A 19,023-nucleotide genomic window follows, 5' to 3' on the forward strand; every position below is an offset into this window, starting at 1 on the left:
GATATATTCAAGAATTGCTGATGACTCCTCTGTTAAAGTGCATGGCACATATTCAGTGCACTGCATGCAATTTAACCCAATTAACCTGCGACTGCCCCTTTTAGCCTGTCTATGACTGCGAGTTCATTATTCTTTTCAGTTTTGCTCTCAATAAGACAAAGTATTGGGGAAAACAATGATGTAGTGGTTTGTTCTCTCTACCAGCAGCTTGAAAACATTGGTTCAATTCCATTATTAAGCCCAGAGTTTGCATGTTTATCTGCCTGCTAAAATTACTGGTTCTAAATTGCCTGCAGGAAGGTGTGTGTGTGTGTGTGTGTGTGTGTGTGTGTGTGTGTGTGTGTGTGTGTGTGTGTGTGTGTGTGTGTGTGTGTGTGTGTGTGTGTGTGTGTGTGTGTGTGTGTGTGTGTGTGTGTGTGTGTGTGTGTGTGTGTGTGTGTGTGTGTGTGTGTGTGTGTGTGTGTGTGTGTGTGTGTGTGTGTGTCTGATAGTCTGTCTTTAAATATTGGTCTTGGGATGGCGACGTCTCTAGGTAGCGCTCTACCTTGTATTTAGAGTTAACTTAAATTGGCTCCAGCTCGCCTCCATCCTGAATTGGATGAATCGGATCTTTGCACAGTTAGATAGATTGACAATTGGGAAAGAGGTTCCTTCTGGACGGTCAAAAAGTGTTTGGACTTTGCCAGACTGTCAGGAAAAACGGATGCCAACCTATATAGGCTATAGGACTTGAATGTAAGGAGAATTTGAGTGATCTCCTGGAGAGTACTGATTACTCAGTTGATATTTGCTTCCTGTCTGTTATGTTAGATGCCTCTTCTTCTTCCTCCTCCTCCTCCTCCTCCTCTTCGTCTTCCTGTGCATTCTGACATTTAGTTGTTGCTTCTCTGAAGAACTTGAGCCAGCAGTTTCTGCAAGAGGACAATAAACATTTATGGCACATTGCTCGTGATAGATGACCATTCGGGATCACACAAACATCCCTGAGCTGCTCTGTGATTTGGACAGGCGCACACACACACACACACACACACACACACACACACGCACACACACACGCACACACACACGCACACACACACGCACACACACACGGCAGCCATCTAAACAAACAGGTGTGAAGCCAGCTCCCTGCCACTCTCTCTCATTCGCACTGCTGCATCCTCTGGCACTGCCCTCTGTTCTTCTTCATGTTATCTGCCACAGCAGCAGTGAGGGTGGGGCAGCTGTGTGGGGGCACCCACTCTGTGTGCAGCTTGGCTGAATGGTGGCACTGCACTGTAGCTTTCCATGCCACTGAAGGGCCTTTTGTTTCAGCGGGAACACAGGCCTCACACACTCTGCACAATGAGGCTGTTCACACGTCCTCCTCATAACGAGAGGAAGGGTGTCGGGCGCGGGGTGAGACAAGGAGACTGCAATCCCCCATGCAAGACAAACCCGCTTCTTAAAAGGGCGATTACCTCTATTATAGTAGCAAAAACCACGAAGGCTTACTTTACAGGCTGAACGTGGAGTTAGTTCATAAAGAAACTGCCTTTCTTATCAGACTCCTGAATTAAAGTGCTATAAAGTTTGACAACAGCGACATCTAGTGGACCAACAAATGCACTGTTGGAATCTTTTTTTTTTTTTTTTTTTAACAGATTGCTCCACCCTTAAAACTCAATGTATTTCTGAGGTATTTGGAGTCTATGTTCGATTGTTTACAGCTTCGATCAAAAGGAATAAAAGATGTTTTCTATCCCAGTAGTCATGATCAGGCTTTACTGTGGTGTCGTGTTCAGATCTATGGTATTTGTTTTGTGTTTTTTAATCAGTTTCCTCCCACAGTCCAACAACGTGCATTAACATTAGAGGCTAATAGATTTGATCTAAACCCGTGTGACTGTTTGTATGTCCTGTGATGGACTGGTGGCCTGTCCGAAATCATTTGAGAATAAATGTTGATTCTCACCTGAAAATGTGAGCCTTTGTGCGTCTGGGTTGTACCCACAATCCTCTGTTGAATATAATGGGATGTATGGATGAAAAATAGCTGTATGGATAGTTACGATCATTACAGACCCTATCCTGGAGAGTTAATAATACTAATGCTATCATTACAGCAGTATAAAAAGAGACACATTGCTTTTGTGTGTGTGTGTGTGTGTGTGTGTGTGTGTGTGTGTGTGTGTGTGTGTGTGTGTGTGTGTGTGTGTGTGTGTGTGTGTGTGTGTGTGTGTGTGTGTGTGTGTGTGTGTGTGTGTGTGTGTGTGTGTTGCACAGTCTGTAATTGGAGTATCCCATATGCCTAATTTGTTTTTTTGTGTTTCTGACATCTTTGCACAAATGTTCTTTCAGGCCAACCTCATGTGCCCAACTTTAAACGTTCATTTTCAATTAAGCAAAATTGAGTGGGCTGCCTGTTTAAATTGACTATTTTCACTGAATGCGTTACTCCCAAGAGCAAAAGTGGCATTATCAGGATAGAAATCATTTAGTATTGGCCATTACTGCATGATTTTCCACCCTTTGTGAGGTTTAATTGAGCTTGTAGGATAAAGATGTGTTATTACTTGCCCAATTGCTTATGGGTTGTAGGCACAGTTAATGTTCTGTCCAGTTTTTCAGACGGTTGTTTTTGACAGCATACGCCAAGCTGTTTTGAAATGCTGAGTATAAATTATCTATTAATGCACCATTACCCCCAATATATGTATTTATAAAAAATGAGGGAGTTAAAATAGGAATACCTACTTTTTGTGAATTTGAATATAGCAGGTGTGTCTTCATCCTGCTTTCAGCTTACTTACAAAGGAATACCAAATTAAATAACACCAGCTTGCATGATGGTGTTTAGCAACTATTTGGTCAAAATAAATTGGTTAAGATATTCAACAAGAAAAAGTCATTGGAGCGTTACCTTTTTGAAAAGCTCAACTCGTTGCCTGTTGCTCAAACAGATCTCCCTCTTCTTCGCTTCGTCCTTTTTTCTCTTCATCTCGGCAAGCGTTCTGGAACAGATTTGATATTTGTAGTATTTTACGGGTCATGGTTGAGTTAATGATTAAAAATGAAACACTAAAGTAAACATGGCACACACAAAATAAGGAAATTCTTCGTAGAGTATTCGTTTGTTGTCACAAAGCTTGTTGGCAAGAAATGTAATACTCTTGCAAAGATTGTTTATTCCCTATTTGTAATGAACATGCATTTGTGGGATGTGCAGTGTGTGGTATATGTCTGGTTGTGTGAATGAAGCCTTTTACAATTTGCTACATTTCTCATTCTCCTGTTGAAATCTTGAGTGATGTCTATATATTTGAGAAATAATAGTCACCTGCAGTATGTCATTTAAAGTCCATCTAATATCCTCAGTATCTCCCTCATCAGGAAGTGAATTCAGAAGGAGTCTAAAGCTAAATTAGGAAACCAATCTGCTGTAAAAGAAGTCGAGATGGGACTCACTGTTTAGGCCTGGACTGCATATCTTTCCAGGTAATGGCTCTGTCTCGGGATCTGAAAGGGTCATCTGCAAACACAAGCATGTTCACACATATATTCACTCACGCACATATTGGAAAACGCACAATGAAGGCAGCCAGACATGATTCTTCTGGCGCTGGTGGAAACCGAAAGCTTCAAAAGAGGATCACATCTCCATTCAGGTTATGAATGGTTACTTTCAATACAGAAGTGGAACCCTCCGGGTTTTACGGGACAAATTCACTTGCAGCACATCCAGATGTTGTAATAAACATCAGTGAAAGATTAACAAAACTCAAGCTTGACTCAATTCTGCAGATTTGTGTTGCGGCCAATAGAGGGCAGGGAGCACCGCAAAATCTCCGCTGGTAACATTTAGAGCTCTTGCTGTTTTATTGTGTGAGGCCTGTGACTCTTAAATGGAAACCTAATAAGACAGATCTTAATGCCATTTGAAGGCCACGTAAATATCTCGACGGAAATCAAACACTGGAAATCATTCCACATCTTGTTTTTCAATTGAGACGGTTTTGCATAAACAACAAAGTTGTTTGACTTTAATTGCATTTCTTGGTAAGTTGGGCCAGAAAGTCAGTTACAATTAAGCTCTATATGAATTTGATAATCAAAATATCATCTGTGTGGGGGTCCATATTCCTTCTTCATTTGATTTATTCCTCTACGCTTGGTTTTTCAGTGGAAATTCAATGGAAGCATTTAATAGTCTATCCATCAATCTTTTATACGGCTTTTTATCGGTGTTGTGGGGGATTGGAGCAGAGCCCAGAAGATGGTGGGTGAAGGCAGGGTACAACCTGGACAGCTCACCACCGCACACCAAGTACAGAGAGGTCTCACACACACACACACACACGCACAATCACATGTACCCATTTTGTGTGAACGTTAGATAATCTCAAATTAGCTAATTAATCTCAGATCAATTCTATAGAGTGAGAGGAAAGCCGGGTGCTCAGAGAAAACCCATGTATGAACAGGGAGAACATGTAAACTCCACACCAGTAATGCTTCCAAGCCTGGGATGTTATGAACGTATATATAATACATGACTAAAACTAACTAACCGCCCCCCCCAAAAAAACAAAAAACAACATAAAACTACATATCTGGAGTGTAGTATCTTTATGGCTTTTGGATAAACAGAGTGACCAGCAGTCAGTCCCTCGGCGCTCTTTGTTCGGACTGTGTATGTTTGGGATTAGTCCTGTGGCCAACAGCCACTGCAGCTGCACGGGGACAGTGGACCGTACAGTGGATGAGTGAGGTGAGATCAGCTGCGGACAAATTACCATTCGGAGAGGTTGATCGGGCGCCGTGGGCTCTCCTCTGCCCGAGCGCCGCATCCGGCTGCAGGTCTAATGAACCTGACAGCTCCCTCCTCTCCTGCGCCTTTCGCTCCAGCCGCCGTACTCTGCCCTGAGAGCGACTGATGAAGTCTGGTCTGGACCTCGCCAGCGCTTGCTGCCAAAGCCATAAAATACATTGCCCTTCTTGACACAACATTAAAGGCCCAACCTGCATGTCAGGCTCCCATTGGTCCTGAACATCGAGCCCTAAGTGTGTCCCGAACTTCTGAAAGCACCAGGAAATACGTCACTTTGGTAACATTGCCCATTATTACAATAATTTCCTTTGTGTGCATGTGTTGTGTATACACACAATGATATATACACAATTGATCTTTCTTTATTTTTGGCTCACAACGTTTTCATGTGTGTGTCTCCTTTATGTGTTTCTGGTTCTGGTTTCATTCCCCATGTTCTTGTTTCATGTCGTGTCCATGTTGGATGGTTTGGAATTCATCGATTTATTTCTACAGGTTTATGCATTAACATGGAGATCTGTGTTCAAGGTCATATCTGACTTTGCATTGCATGTCCGTAGGCTGTATTTATGCAGACTTTCTCTGGCCTCTCGTGTCTTTTGACTTGCGTGCTCCTCTGTGATTCCTCTCCGATTAACATACACCTTCAGTGTTTCCGTCTGCGTCTGGTCAAGCCCGTCCTCCAGAGTCTGTCCATGTGTCTTTGTTTTGCCCAACTTTATGACCACAACTTTAATTCTCCCTTAGTTTTTCCTGCATTGTTTTAAGATTTTTAACTCGTTTTTGATGACATTCTGATGGTTTCCCATCTTTTATCGCAAATTCTTCTGGATTGCAGGCAAATGGCATTTCTCTGAACCCCAAATGATTCTCCTGCTGTGACACCCTTGGAAGCTCTCTCGCACCCGATAAGGGAATCCCAGCCCACAATAATGTTCTCTATGTTCCAAAACATTGACCCTTTAAAATGAAAAGAATCAAAAGGTTTAATTAATGTGGACACTGCCTGGCTTTTAAAGGTCACTCACAACTTATGAAAATGTCTTGGTTTATCTAAGATATCCCCGAGTTTGTGTTTCACTATTTAATTAGATTTAAAAAAAAAAAAAATCTCTGAACTCACCTGGAGAGAAACAGGTTCAGTTGACCTTTCAGCGCCCGGACTCAGTGGAACAAATCCAGCACGGCTGTGGGACTGGACTTGGCTTTGATCGGATGTGGATTTCATACATTCTCCCTCGTCTGTCACTACCAAGGCAGCGAAATCAAATAGTTTGAGTTTCATTTACACCTGACTTGGCCTTGCATGCCTGAGTGCAATGCACAGTTGCTCAAGAGCCCTTTGGGCCTGTCTCGACACATTATTTCTTTATATAACTCAAATACCACCAGTATGTAGGAGCCCAAGAATTCCCCCTTATCTTTATTGATTCAATTAATGATACAGCCATAAAAACAAGGTGAAGCAGCAACATTTTTGGTTATTTGCAATAAAGATCACGGTTTTATGAGCGGTGTGAGATCATATGCGTACATATGAGGGTAAAGAAGGAGTAATAATACCCGTATTTCCCGGGGGGGACGCAGCACAGTCCCTCTCTAAATCGCCATTTGGTGTTTTCTTCTTACTAAGTTGTCTCTGGAGTTTGATATTTGCAATAATGGCCGCTGCATTGAGGGCAAGCACTTCCTCAGGAGACTGATTGGAGCGGGGATCTGAAATGAAAAACAGCTTTGATGTAACTGAGGAGTGTGTAAAACGGCGACACCGGCTGCCATTGAGTGACCGCTCGGCCGCTGTGCACCACGGGCCACTATCAAACACAATTTAATATCCTGCCTCAGTTGGTAGTTGACTGTATCAAACATTGAATTTGAATTATGATGCCTTGGGGCTTGCAATTAATTGACGGCACTCGTAATGAATGTGATTAAAGAAAAATTAATAATTTCACACTGGGAAAAAGACATCATGAAGGAAGAAGCACATTTGCTCAACTGAAAACGGATTCATCATATTACACACACGCACACGCACCTGAAGATGCACATTTTCCAAATGGTAAACTGAGCTGGCTGTCTTAGAGAATGCAAATAAACAAATAGTGTTCAGACTCTGTGCAAAGACACCCTCAAACCTTCAATTTAGAGCTGGGGACTTAAAACTTGGACTTAATTATGTCTGGATCAATTCCAGGTTTCAAATCTCAAAAACAAGGATTTATAAAAATTGCTTTAATATATGCAAGAACAAGTCCCAATTTTAATTAAAATTAAAAAAAAAAAAAAGTAGAAGAAAATTGAAAAGATGATAGCGACAGGGAAGACTGACATGATCTTGCATCTTGAATATTCAGTAAGACTGCTATTTCACTGTTTCTGCTCATTTATATCAGAAAACAAGACTTTTGGATACTTTGCAGTTGAGCTGACATTTATTGTACTGATGAAGACCCATCATGCCCAAGGAGGGCTATTTATTTACTTCGTTGTTGGGAATTGTGAAGAGAAATAGCTTTTTAAAGTTCCAAATAGCTCGTTATGTGTACATACAGAGACCTCGCTGTCTGCCAACAGTCATAGCTCAAAACTCAGTGACTTTATTCAACCTGAGAGAAGAAAGATGTTTGTTTTGGGTTTTTTTCTTGCTAGTATTTGCATTTTGAACATGAAACTGCTTCCACAAGGCCATTATCTTGATTTGTAACTGGAGTGAAGGGAGGGTACAACTTCTAATTTGCTCAATTCAAAAACACACAGCTCAGCCATTCTCAAGTTCTTTACTTATTAACTTGTGCTTGTATGCTGTCACTACATTGTATTCAAACAAACTCCAGGAAGATCTTCGAAAGGAAACGGGGGTGGGGGTGGGGGGGGTTGGTTAATACTCTCTTTCAATGTAAGAAAGTGAACAGATTTCTGTCACACCAACCAGATTAGTGCAAGGAAACACGCAGATGCAATTCCTGGGTTGCAGGATGTGAATTCCAAGCTTGAGTCTGACACACACTAACACTCTATTTTCAGTATGTTTAGCAGCTTGTGATTTCTCAGCTTTTCCTTGTGCTGCAGTTGAGAAAAAGAGAAAACGGAGCAGAAATAGATTATGCATGCAAAGAGATGCGTGGGAAAATGAAAGAAGGTGAAAATGAGAAAGCTTGTCTCGGTGCCAATGGGGCCTTTGCATCGCAGCAATGTTTCTCGACATCATCGCAGATGTCTCACCCGGGTGTCAATTTGCACTCACAGCAGCAGATAGAGGCGTTATCCCCATACATTTTAATAACGCCCATCAATAAGACATCAAAGATGAGAGACGGTATCAAAATGTGAGAGTGTTTGTCATAACTTCAAGCTGGAACACACGAGTGGCACAGAGGGAGAGTGTATTTAGACGCTGGCTTTTTTTTTTTTTTTAAATAGAGATCAGAGACTGAAGGAGCCTTGTTGAAAAGAAGATTGTCAAAGTAGGACAGGGAAACCTACCTGAGGCTTTGATGAGAGTCAGACAGGGGGACGCTGTGCTCATTGTATCCTCTGGTTGTGGCAATATTAAGTCTTTTTCTTCTTTGTTGCCTCCATTTGGTTTGAGGGTGTCTGTTACGAGCCGACCAGTTTCTTTTGCTGCCTTTTTCTGGCTGATGAAACTACCGCCTGGGTTCACAGGGTTGATATTGGTCTCTTGTGGAAGCCCAATGCTCCATTTCCTGGCAGCTGGTCGTGTCACGGTCTCCTTGCATGGCTCAGTGTGTCCAATCGTATTGCCATACCAGCTCAGCGGCCTGTGTGGCCTGTCCGATCTCCGTCCAACAGCCTTCCAGGAAACCTCTGAGGAAGCAGGTGCTGCTACCGCGTCAGAGTTACTCACAAAAAGCCTCAAAGTGGATCTGTGCACGGTCCCATTTTGCTCTGGCTCTGCAGTCATTGCATTCGGTACCACAGCTGAGTTTTGTCTCGAAACCACCGGGCGATGTGACGGCGCTGCATTGCTCTCTGAGGCGTTTCCTTGACTCCGCGTGCCGTTGTTCTGATACAATCCCTCTGTGTAGCTATGTCTATACTCTGGATGGCTGCACCGCGTCCGAGCTGGACTGTAACTTTCCCTGTGCTCTGTCACTTTGATGATGGTAGCTTTTCTTCTGTGAACCACTGTGTCCAAAGCGTAGTTAGTTGGCGGTGTCCCTGCCCTTCTTACGCTTGGACCGGGGCTGGACACCACCCTTTTCTCTGTCACTTTCACAATAGTGGCCTTCCTTTGCACCGTCACATGCCCAGCGTTCGGGTTCATTGTGGAATGGTGGCTGCCGGGAGGAGAAGGAGATCGGCTGGACTGGGCGGTGGAGGTGCCAGAGCCCGGCAGACTGGCAGATCGGCAGACTTTCCTGGAGGAGATGGTGATGGACGAGAAGCCGGTTTTGTTTTGAGGGATAAGCGTTGTTACAGCAGAACTTGTTTGTATGTGAGAAGGCTGCGTGCTGTTTGTTTCACACAAAGGGACGATTGCCTTCACAGGCTGGGAGCTGCTTGGTCTGCGCAAAGGAGTGTGCGGCTTACATGGCACTGTGGGGTTTGTCCCTTGTGGCAAAGCGGGTGGTCTGTAGAGATCAGCAGAAGTTCCTCGATTCAGAGGCGAATGCTTGAGGGCCTCGGTGCTTGTTGTTTTTGTCAGCAGGGACTTTGTGTTGGGGTCTGAACTGGTTCCTGTGGGACGCTCTTTGGACTTACTGCCTCCAGGGAAAGCTAACACCCTGTTGGTATTCCAGCGACTCTTCAGAGCTTGCCAGCCTGCGGGTCTCTCGCCTCCTTTGGAAACCAAATTCTGCTTTTCTGGCACCTAAAGCATGTAGATAAAACAAATTCCATATGACAAATGGCCTCAATCAGGCATGTGATTCCCCATCCCACCCCTCTTGTTGGTGAGAATATCCTCAGCTGTATGTTTTTCCATGATCAGTACCACATAGCCCATGCTGTACAGTATATTCTTCATGCCAAATTGAACTCAAGTTGCAAATACAGAAATGGAGCATAACCTCATTTAATATGGCATGAGATATTGACAGTATGACATTTCACTGATGCTACTTTTCACCAGCAGGTCAGCTGTCTTGCATATCTTGAGGGCTTTGCTGTTTGTTCTTTAGTCAGATGACTCTCCCCATGCTTGACTCAGTGAATGCCCCACCAGCAATGGAAGCAGCAGCAGCCGAAGCCAGCACACAGCGTGACTTATCCCTCACAGAATAACAATGAAACTCTATCCTCAATAGAAACTGAGCGGCGAAAAGCAAAGATTCGGGTCCTCTGGGCGAGAGGGTCCTGATGGTGTTTACAGACCATGGAGAGATACTGATATGTCCCTGTTCCAAACGCCAGCAGGTTCAAGACGTGACATCCCTCCCTGATCCCTCATTTAGCAGTGGAGCATGAAGTGTGAGATTTTAACATTTCTATCGCCATCCTTGGAGGGTGTTTAATTTTCAAAACAGCTCTGACCATGGCTCTGCACGCCCTGTGGCTGAAATGGATTGCTTTGGAGAATGCAATCGGTTCCCAGAGAAGAAACACTTGCATGCATTTATGATCAAAGTCACATGCGCACAAAATCATGGATTAAATTATTTGTAATTATGGCAATTATATAATGCAAATGATGGTTGCGGGCAGTTTGATTTTTTCCAGTTACAGCTCGACACATCCACTGTTGATGTAGTTTGTACATGTCTCATTCTTAATTGCTTCAGATCATGAGCAGGCAAAATACTTTTCCTGGAAGAGTGACCACATGACAAGCCTAAACTATATTGAATCTGTATAATATGTAGATTTGGAAACTCAAATTGTTACAGTATCAAAACTGGTTGGGATATGCTTACCAGCATGAGCCACATACACTTAAAAAGTAAAGCTGCCACCTTTAGATTGAAAGCAGTTTCTTTGCATGCTTCATTTACATTCTATTTGATACGTCATCTTGTCTGATCCCTCTCATCATTTGTTGGTACTACAAGGACAGCCAGAGGGTTGCTTGCGGGCCACACCATGCCCAGGTTTGGTTTGGACACATGCAGTCCATGCAGGCAATGTATTTTGAAGGCATAAGGACAGTGACATTTCTGTTGTACAAAGCAAATAAGTCTCCAATACAAGGCACTTGCCTGCACAGTGATCCCTTTGTTTTCTGACTGACTTTATTTCAGTGAAACTCTTTTTATAGAAGTGTTTTTTAGGTTTCACACAGTAGTCTTTTTGTGTTTGTTTTGTAGGTCTTAGTGCGCATTTTCTATTCCTTGAGAAACTGCTAAGACATCCTGCTCATAATATAAACAAGCTGAAGCCAAGGAGACAAACAGAAGTTTATATCTCTCATATAAGATTATACAAATTGTAAACTTTACAGCCAATCCAAAGTAATTGGATGGTCAAGTGTCCCATCAATTTAACAGCAGCATCTGTTGAATTGATGTTAAAGTCTTACTGGCCCAAGCTTCAGAACACATTATGTAAGCATAATACTGAGATTAGAGAGACCAATTTCCTCTTGTTGTCTCGACACTCATACTCTGCTCCTTCTCACCCACACAAGCCTGCTGACAACAGTCATCATCATTTACAGTTTTTCCCCCAAACTTGCCTCTTTTATATGTTCAATGCTCAGTTGAAAAAAAAAAAAGAAAAAAGAAAGATGTTATCAAATACCTGTTTATCAATCGGAGAGATTTGGTCAGGTGTCTGCCACGTCTTTGTAAGCGAAGCACTCGGACTGGTGTGACTTCTCTCCACCCCTCCATCTATGTATCAAGGCAAAACACATGGCACACTGTCACATTCCTCACGGAACACATGCTCCCTCTCTGGCTTTAACACACACAAACACACGAGTCTTTCGTGGCGGTGTTGACACTGTCAATAATTGACGTTGGCACAGTAAAGTGAGTCTTGCACCATCCCAGAGCTTCATCTCCACTTCCTTGGGAGACCTCGAAACTTGACGAGTTTGCCTCTCAGCCCTGACTCCGCTGCACTGGCTGCTTGTCTGGCTGCATTTCCACCTGCTGCTGTTACCATGGTGACAGGCTTTCACTTCAGGATAACCCTTAAACACTATGTGCATAATCTATGGTGGGTTTTTTTTCCCCCTCTTTTTTTTCTCTCCCTTTTAGGGAGGGGGGGGGGGGGGAAACGAGACAAGGCGAAAATGACACCACTTTGCAAACATGATTACAGCTGAAAACATAGAAAAATACAGATGTACCCTTTGAGGCGGGATGCGGGGGGGCTCGGGCCCACCTGGCACTTCACTCCACCTGCTGCCACCACTATATGTCCAATTACTTTCACAATGAGAAGACCCACGTCCACTCTTGCCCCCCCCCCCCCCCCCCCCCCCCCCCCCCCCTCCATGAAAAGAGCTTCTCTTATTACTTTCAGTAGCTAAGGTCAAATTACCATTTTTTTCTGAATCAACAGCTGACCCTAATATCCCGCAGAAGAATAAAGAAGCAGGGCCATATGGCAAATACTCTCTATAGTCCCCACCCTCCCAATTTGTTCGTCATCTGCATGAGTTTTATCTCAAAATGTGAGCCGGGTGTAAATTAACCAGCCTGCCAAACACGAAGGCCCTTGAAGCACAAGATCCATTTTTATTATCATTTGCTCATTAACATCAGTCTATTTCAAGTTTGCTAAATGTGACTTTTGTGGAGGCAGAGGGCACAGGGAGTCTTTCAATAAGACCTCAAGTCTGATTAAAACTATTTCTGCAAGGGATGTCAGTGACTACCACAATGAGAGGAAAATAATGAAGAAGGAAAAAAAATCCAGCTGCAGTGGAAGTGAGTCAGTTCATATTGGAATGATTTCAGTTTGACTTTTATTGGACTTCAGATGTGGAGTTGTAGACACTGACCTGCATACAGATTGCAGCTTTTTGTTCATCATCTTTTATCAGCCTACTGCTGGTATTTCAACCATAGCCAATGTATACTCCTGCTCTGATATTGCAATATTCACTGTGAAGTATTATAGAATTTGGGTATTACTGATCACTAAGAACACTGCAGCCTCCATCATGTGCATTTAACTGTACTGCATATCGCGTTAAAGAATGTAATGCTTTTTTAAACTTAATGCCTCTTGCCATAGTTGCTAGTTCGATTTCTGTTAGCGTCGTGAGCCTTCACATGGTAATCTATGTATAAACAAGGACAAGGCTGAAAGATCAAGCCTCAGATCAAATCCTGGGAGTGCGAGGCTGCCATGTTCAAAGATTAACAGGGCTCCTTCTTCAATCAGTCTGCATCTCCCCTTATCTTACTGCCTCTTGCTTCCACCCCCACCCTCCCTCTTTTCTCATCAGCTTTTCAGTCTTAATAGTGCCCATTTCCTTTGCCTGCAGTGCTGCCAAGAACACCATCGCACAATGGTCAGGACCAGGTGTACTTCAAATTGACTTCGTTTTTTGGGGGGGGGGGGGTGTCGTGTGAAGTGATCCCCCTGTCAGTGAGTGGAGAGCATTTGAAAGACAACAGAGGCAACATTGCTGCAAGCGCCTGATTAGAGGCAGGTAACGTATGTGGCAAGTCAGCCCTGAAATAAGCTCTTGTAACTGCAGTTACCCCGTGGCCATATTTGTTATGGAGTTGATCAATCACTAAACATGAATCGAAAGTGAACCTATGTGTGCTTCACAGAATTTTCTGCTCTCAAACACCGGTGCTTCTTTACAATTCAGATTTGTGAATGACCTTCGGCCTCTGTGATGGAAGGCCACCTATCGAAGGTGGACCCTGCTTTCTCCCTGTGTGGATGGATGGATGGATGGATTGTACACAAGCCATCCATCCATCCATCCATCCGTCCTGCATAAGCGTGATCATTGTGCAGGATTATTATGCAGGACTTGCATAATTGTACTTTTGTTGACATTAGCTGTTTTCCTCCCTTTACTCATCCACACAAACAGCTGATTAATGCCGAATGATACATGGAGTGATTTGCATACGTACCTTGTGCCTTTGGTGTCACTTGAGTCTTGTGAAATGTCGGAGTGATAGGCTGCTTTAACTTCACCTGTAAAAATCCATGCCTTTGCTTTAGTATTCATCCACTTGAAATAACTTCACATTTTGCCATCTCATACAACAGCATCTTGACCCACATAATGAATATTCTCCATATCACTCTCATCAGCTGGACCCCTCCTGACTGGATTAACCTTTTATAGGACTGATCGAAATACTTGAAGCACAGACTTGGAGTAATTTAAAGCACTGGTGCCTATTACAATCAGTAATTATTAAAATATGCAGTAGCCTATAGTTTCTAATATAAACTGAAAAAAGGCATGTTGTTAATGATTTTCCTTGTTGGTCTAAAGCCTGATGCTTTACAAGTGAAAAAGACCAGATTAGTTGTTTTCACTTGTTTTCAGCATAAGCAACAGCCATGAGAGTGCAATCATTTTCTCAAAGGAGGTGTGTTTCCCCATATTTTTTAAACTATTCCAATAATCATTATCGAACAGCACAAGAGAGAAAGATTATCAGTTGTACATATTTGTCATGCAGGCACTGTGTGGAAGGTTTGAAATAAACAATAAAATCTTAACGCTGACCTTTTCTCAGGAGTAAAGTCACACCGTACGGGAGGTGTTTGTGTATCAACTGAGTGAAAAGATCTGATGCGACACAGCGACTTATTGATTCAAGATTATAATATCAATTCACGGGGTAATACTCCCATTGAATTATCTTTGTACACTGACTCGCATCCTCTCCGAGCACCGAGCTCCATCTCTGCTGCCACAGCTCCAAATGACTCGTAAACCTATTGCGAATGTGCGGGGTTCCTGCAGAGTAGGCTGTTTTCAAAGGATGCCGACGCGTTGCCTTCACCCTGGGTAACTGAGACTTGACTACAAATGGCTCTCTGTGGCACTCTGTGTGCTTTACTCTGCCTGGCCCGTCACCTCCATTACACAACACTTAAGTGCAGACTTGCAGAGTTTACCCTGCCTGCCTTGCCGGTGTCTGGGAGTCACGCTCACATAGGCGATGTCGGACACAAATCTAAGCGAAAACAGCTTTAAGTGTTGGCAAAAAATTAGAACACACTAAAAAAAAATTGTTGAACAAGGTATGAAGAGAGAATTTATAATGCTTCAAATAATCTCTTACGACAGCAAGGAGGTTGTTAAACACTGGTAGGCTGTATTACAGCTTCATCTTTTGATCCGTGTCATCTGAATGTAAAGTATAAATAAAAACATTGCTACTAAAACTCTGAGAGTGCCAGGTGTTTTGTAGCTTACGTGGTCCAAATAGTGGTCTTGCTTGTTTGCGTCGTCCACCATCATCACTCTCCGTTCGATTGGCAGCCACCCAATTTTGACCGGAGCGAGATAACTGAGCTGAGTTTGTTCCGCACCGGGGGCCTGCATCATATGAGCTCTCTCCCAGTTCCCTCTGTGCTCTGGCGAAGAAACGAACCCAGTTTGGAGGGACTCCTGGCTTCCCAGTGAACTCTCGCACAGGCTGGAGCTCCCAGGGGAAGACGAGCCCCCGCTGAACGAGGGAAACCACTTCTGTCTCCGTCCGCTCGGCTCTTTGTTCGGAACAGGCACGGGTGTTGTCCGCTCATTAAAGCCCATCGCCTGGCGGTGATCCGGTGCTCTGAGTTGGCTCTGCAGTGTGTGCAGGTGCTCCAGCCAGCTGTCGAGGTGACCCCCCTCGATGGCGCTCTGGGGCCGAGGTGTTTGCGTCGGGTGGGAGACACCCGGCGAGCGCTCCCCCTCGGGGCTCAAGCTCTCCCAGTAGGACTCGTCTCCTGATCTCCTCCAGCCGGGAGCCCTCCTCAGGTGGGCAGCTGGCCTGCGGAGAGACATCTCTCTGAAGCTCAGGTAACCACTCGCAGCTCTAAGGTTTCGGCCCTCGATGAAAGCTTTTACAGCGGGGGCATTAATGAGGATCCCCCGGCTCCACCAGACTTCATACCCAGGGGCACGGGAGGGAAAGCGCAGCGAAAAATTAGTCTCTGGAAAAATGAATCAAGTCATTTTGGTTACAGATACGGTCGAAGGCGGCTGAGAATGTGAATGAGATTAAAATACATCGAGATCACAAGACATATCAAAAAAGTCCTGCGTCACATTACTTAAAGTTGCGGGTCTCAAAACTCACCAGCGACAGACAAATCATCCTATTTCCACTGCGATTCTCCTCAGTCAGTGTTCAGGACGTAAACACCCTCTGTCTCGATATAAAGTAGGTGCTAGTGGGTACTGTCTCCAGCCAGGCATGTAGCACTGTGAGGGCAAACAAAAGACTCACTGAGCATCTAAAACAGAGGGGAAGATGGGAAGAAACCGAGATGGGTGGGCTGAGAAGGTTGCTGGTGTTGTGCTTGACGTAACAAGGTCTCCATTCCAATAGAGAACATTCAGTCTTTAATCAGAACGCCATCTATTTTTGATCTAATCAATTCAGACGCATAAATAAAGGTTCAAACAAGGGATAAAACTTCATCGGTCCTTACAAAGGACAAATCATCATCAATGATCCGATTGTCCATGTGAGCGACATGATAATTTACTGCTTCAGAAATCCTCTTTGTCGAATTTCCCCATTCCTCATGTTCCTTGTGATCCCGTGGTTGTGGCCTGCTGATGAAGCATCGCTGTCCTGGAGCCTTCCACCCGAGCCATGTGACTCCAGCATAGCTGTCTCAAAATGGGCCAGTGTCCTCTCTTAAGTAACTGTGACCCACATGATGTCCCACAAGGCACGAGCGAAGGGTATTTACAAGACAGAGGAATTCGCCTCCAGCGAGACGCAAGATTCCGCTGCAGATTTCATTAAAAAGCAGTTAAACACAAGATCGGCAAAAGAGACAACTCCTTCCAAAAGGAAGCTGGCTTTGATGTTTAATGGATTTCGGTGTCTCAGTGGATTAACGGTCTCCAGATGTCTTTCAGAGCAGCTCCAGCGACACTGGGAGGATTAGCATTTTGCAAATGTCTTTAAACAAAAACAGAGATAAGACAGAAGTTTCTTCGGCGTCAATTCGTGTGACCGGCTTCGAGACACCTTCTCAACAAGCGACACAGAGAATTGATACGCGGTTTTGGAAAAACAGTTTGCTGTATTTTTTTTTTTGGTTTGTTTTGTCTCCGCTGCCTGGAGAAGACATCAAAACAAATGACAAAACATAACGGAGAAAAAGAAACTATCTGAAAGGGATACAGTAGCTGCTTGTATCCCACAGACAAAAAGCTACTGTGTCTCTTTTGAGTCTTTTCAGTGAGTTCAAAAGCAGCAGCCCCCTCTGCTGGCGAGAGTCCAACACAACAAGTGCAGGACATGAGACCCAAAGGTCAGAAACTGAGGGGGATCTGGAGCTGAGGAAGCATATGTTGCACAAAAGAAAAAACAAGTTTGAGAAAAACGAGCATATTTAAATTTGTGCATCAGAAATATTCCTCTTTTGTCTTTTATGAGTCATATACAGCTGTAAGGAGCGATTCTTGTGCTTTGCTCAGAATAACACGTTTGTTTGAGATGACAACACAAAGAGAAACTAGAGAGAGCCGGAGTATGAATTGTTATTCTGTAGTTCAGGCAATTGAGGGAACAATCTCTCTTTGTATGTTGAAGTAATGCTGTACAGGAAGATGTCACTATATAATACAATCCTGTTCAGAGGATTACTAGAGAAACTTTCTTCTTCCTCGAAGGTGGATTTATAGTATGTGGGCCATTCATGTGGGTCTCCTGATGATTTATTCTTAGTTGAGTGAAACAGAATGATGAAATAATGTTGTTTCAACTGGTCTAAATAGGAAATAAAGTCTATTTTAGACAAAAAAGTACAATATCCATACAGTCAAAGTTTATTTATATATATATATATATATATATATAGCAGTGTTTCTCTGAGATCCATTGAAAATTACCAAGCCCACCATGCACGTCTCAGGGTTGTATACAGACATATAGAAACGTCAAAGTACTGAACCTAGATGTTTTTTTTACTGTGTGATGATGACATGACTGTGCCAGCCACGGTATTATTCATCAAAATTTAAACAGTGAATGAAAGGTGGCATTTTAACATAAAGTCAGTGAAGTAATTCATGTATTTTTTTTTCCCCGGATGGATGTATTTTACAAATACAGGTCGAAAGGTTCACATAATAATTCAAACTAGGGTTGTACTCAGTTCAAGACTTTAAAGAAGGAAGAAGAAACTGTCTTGAAGGGAGTAAATTGCAGTTAAACCTGAGAAAAGTTACATCCATTCATCGCTTTATCTGATGTTGGAGCCTGGATATTAATCAAGGGTGTCAAACATATAGCCCGAGGGCCAAAACCAGCCTGCAAGAGGTTCCAGTCCAACCAAACCACCAAGAAAATTGTAAAAAGCTCAAAGAAAACATTGATTTTTTTTCCTCACAATTTTACCACAGAGACCTGAGCTGTTACCTTGTTGCTAGAAACCTTGCCTCAAAGCCATACCGTCAAGGTGAGTTTGTAACAACAGGCATATATGCATGTTATAGGTAATGTTGGTAATAATTATAATGCAACAGCTATAGGACAAGTTTTTGGGACATTTCTGTGTATTTTGCACCAGAGGGTTTAATCAAAATAGGTTTCATGTTGAGATTGTAGTAATTTTCGATAGTAATTGTTTGGTCTTATAAAAGTATAGATATCTTCATCACATATGCCACACCTTGATGAGACTGGACTGTATGTGGCTCTCTGAACTAAAATTTCATTCACAAAGTAGATTTTAGTATTGTTCAGATTATGCATGAAACACATAAAGACATTTTTACCCAACAATGTCCAAAACACATTTGCCTTCAATATATGAATCTTATAAAGCATAGAGGAGGTTGAAAAAATAAAGCAATTAAAACAAATTTAATATTGAAATACAAATGGAGGACATAGTAGCATCAACGTGTTTATTTGCTTATCAATTTTTTAGTTTGTTTTAAAAGATAACACATAACAGTTATAAGCGAGAGCGGCTTTGTCGGCTGCAGGGACTTTAATTGTTTATTTGCTGTTTGCTTTTAGTTCTTAATGGAATCAGAATCACAATCGTCTTTATTGTCTTTGTAACAGGTACGACGAAACTGCATAATGGTAAGGATTAATTGAGCTCAGGGGCAGAGTAAGATAAGATAAGCCTTTATG

The 19,023-nt window shown here is 43.0% G+C and overlaps 1 protein-coding gene across 2 annotated transcripts; it reads right to left on the reverse strand.

The window, feature by feature from the left end:
- Positions 1-464: 464 nt before the first annotated feature.
- Positions 465-15,202, reverse strand: cUnh10orf90 (chromosome Un C10orf90 homolog). 2 transcript variants are annotated; one of them, XM_080516640.1, is made up of 10 exons: positions 15,129-15,202; positions 13,825-13,888; positions 11,513-11,604; positions 8,300-9,647; positions 6,377-6,529; positions 5,937-6,061; positions 4,779-4,950; positions 3,451-3,514; positions 2,906-2,996; positions 465-911 (listed from the first exon to the last, which is right to left on the reverse strand). In XM_080516640.1, the coding sequence occupies exons 1-10, from the start codon at positions 15,171-15,173 to the stop codon at positions 873-875; spliced, it is 2,193 nt and encodes a 730-aa protein (XP_080372766.1). In that variant the 5' UTR covers positions 15,174-15,202; the 3' UTR covers positions 465-872. The 2 variants fall into 2 exon arrangements, with proteins under 2 accessions (XP_080372766.1, XP_080372765.1); XM_080516639.1 differs by lacking the exon at positions 465-911 and adding an exon at positions 1,575-2,002.
- Between the last annotated feature and the right edge of the window lie 3,821 nt (positions 15,203-19,023).

The sequence above is a fragment of the Blennius ocellaris genome (genome assembly GCF_963422515.1).
Source record: "Blennius ocellaris genome assembly, chromosome: 21".
Lineage (NCBI taxonomy): Eukaryota > Metazoa > Chordata > Actinopteri > Blenniiformes > Blenniidae > Blennius > Blennius ocellaris.

Coding starts and splice junctions, on each gene's coding strand:
- cUnh10orf90 (XM_080516639.1), bottom strand. CDS start 15,173: ATGATGGTGGACGACGCAAACAAGCAAGACCACTATTTGGACCAC. Junction 11,605..13,824: donor AGTGACACCAAAGGCACAAG/GTACGTATGCAA, acceptor CTTGATACATAG/ATGGAGGGGTGGAGAGAAGT. Junction 6,530..8,299: donor GACTCTCATCAAAGCCTCAG/GTAGGTTTCCCT, acceptor TTTTCATTTCAG/ATCCCCGCTCCAATCAGTCT.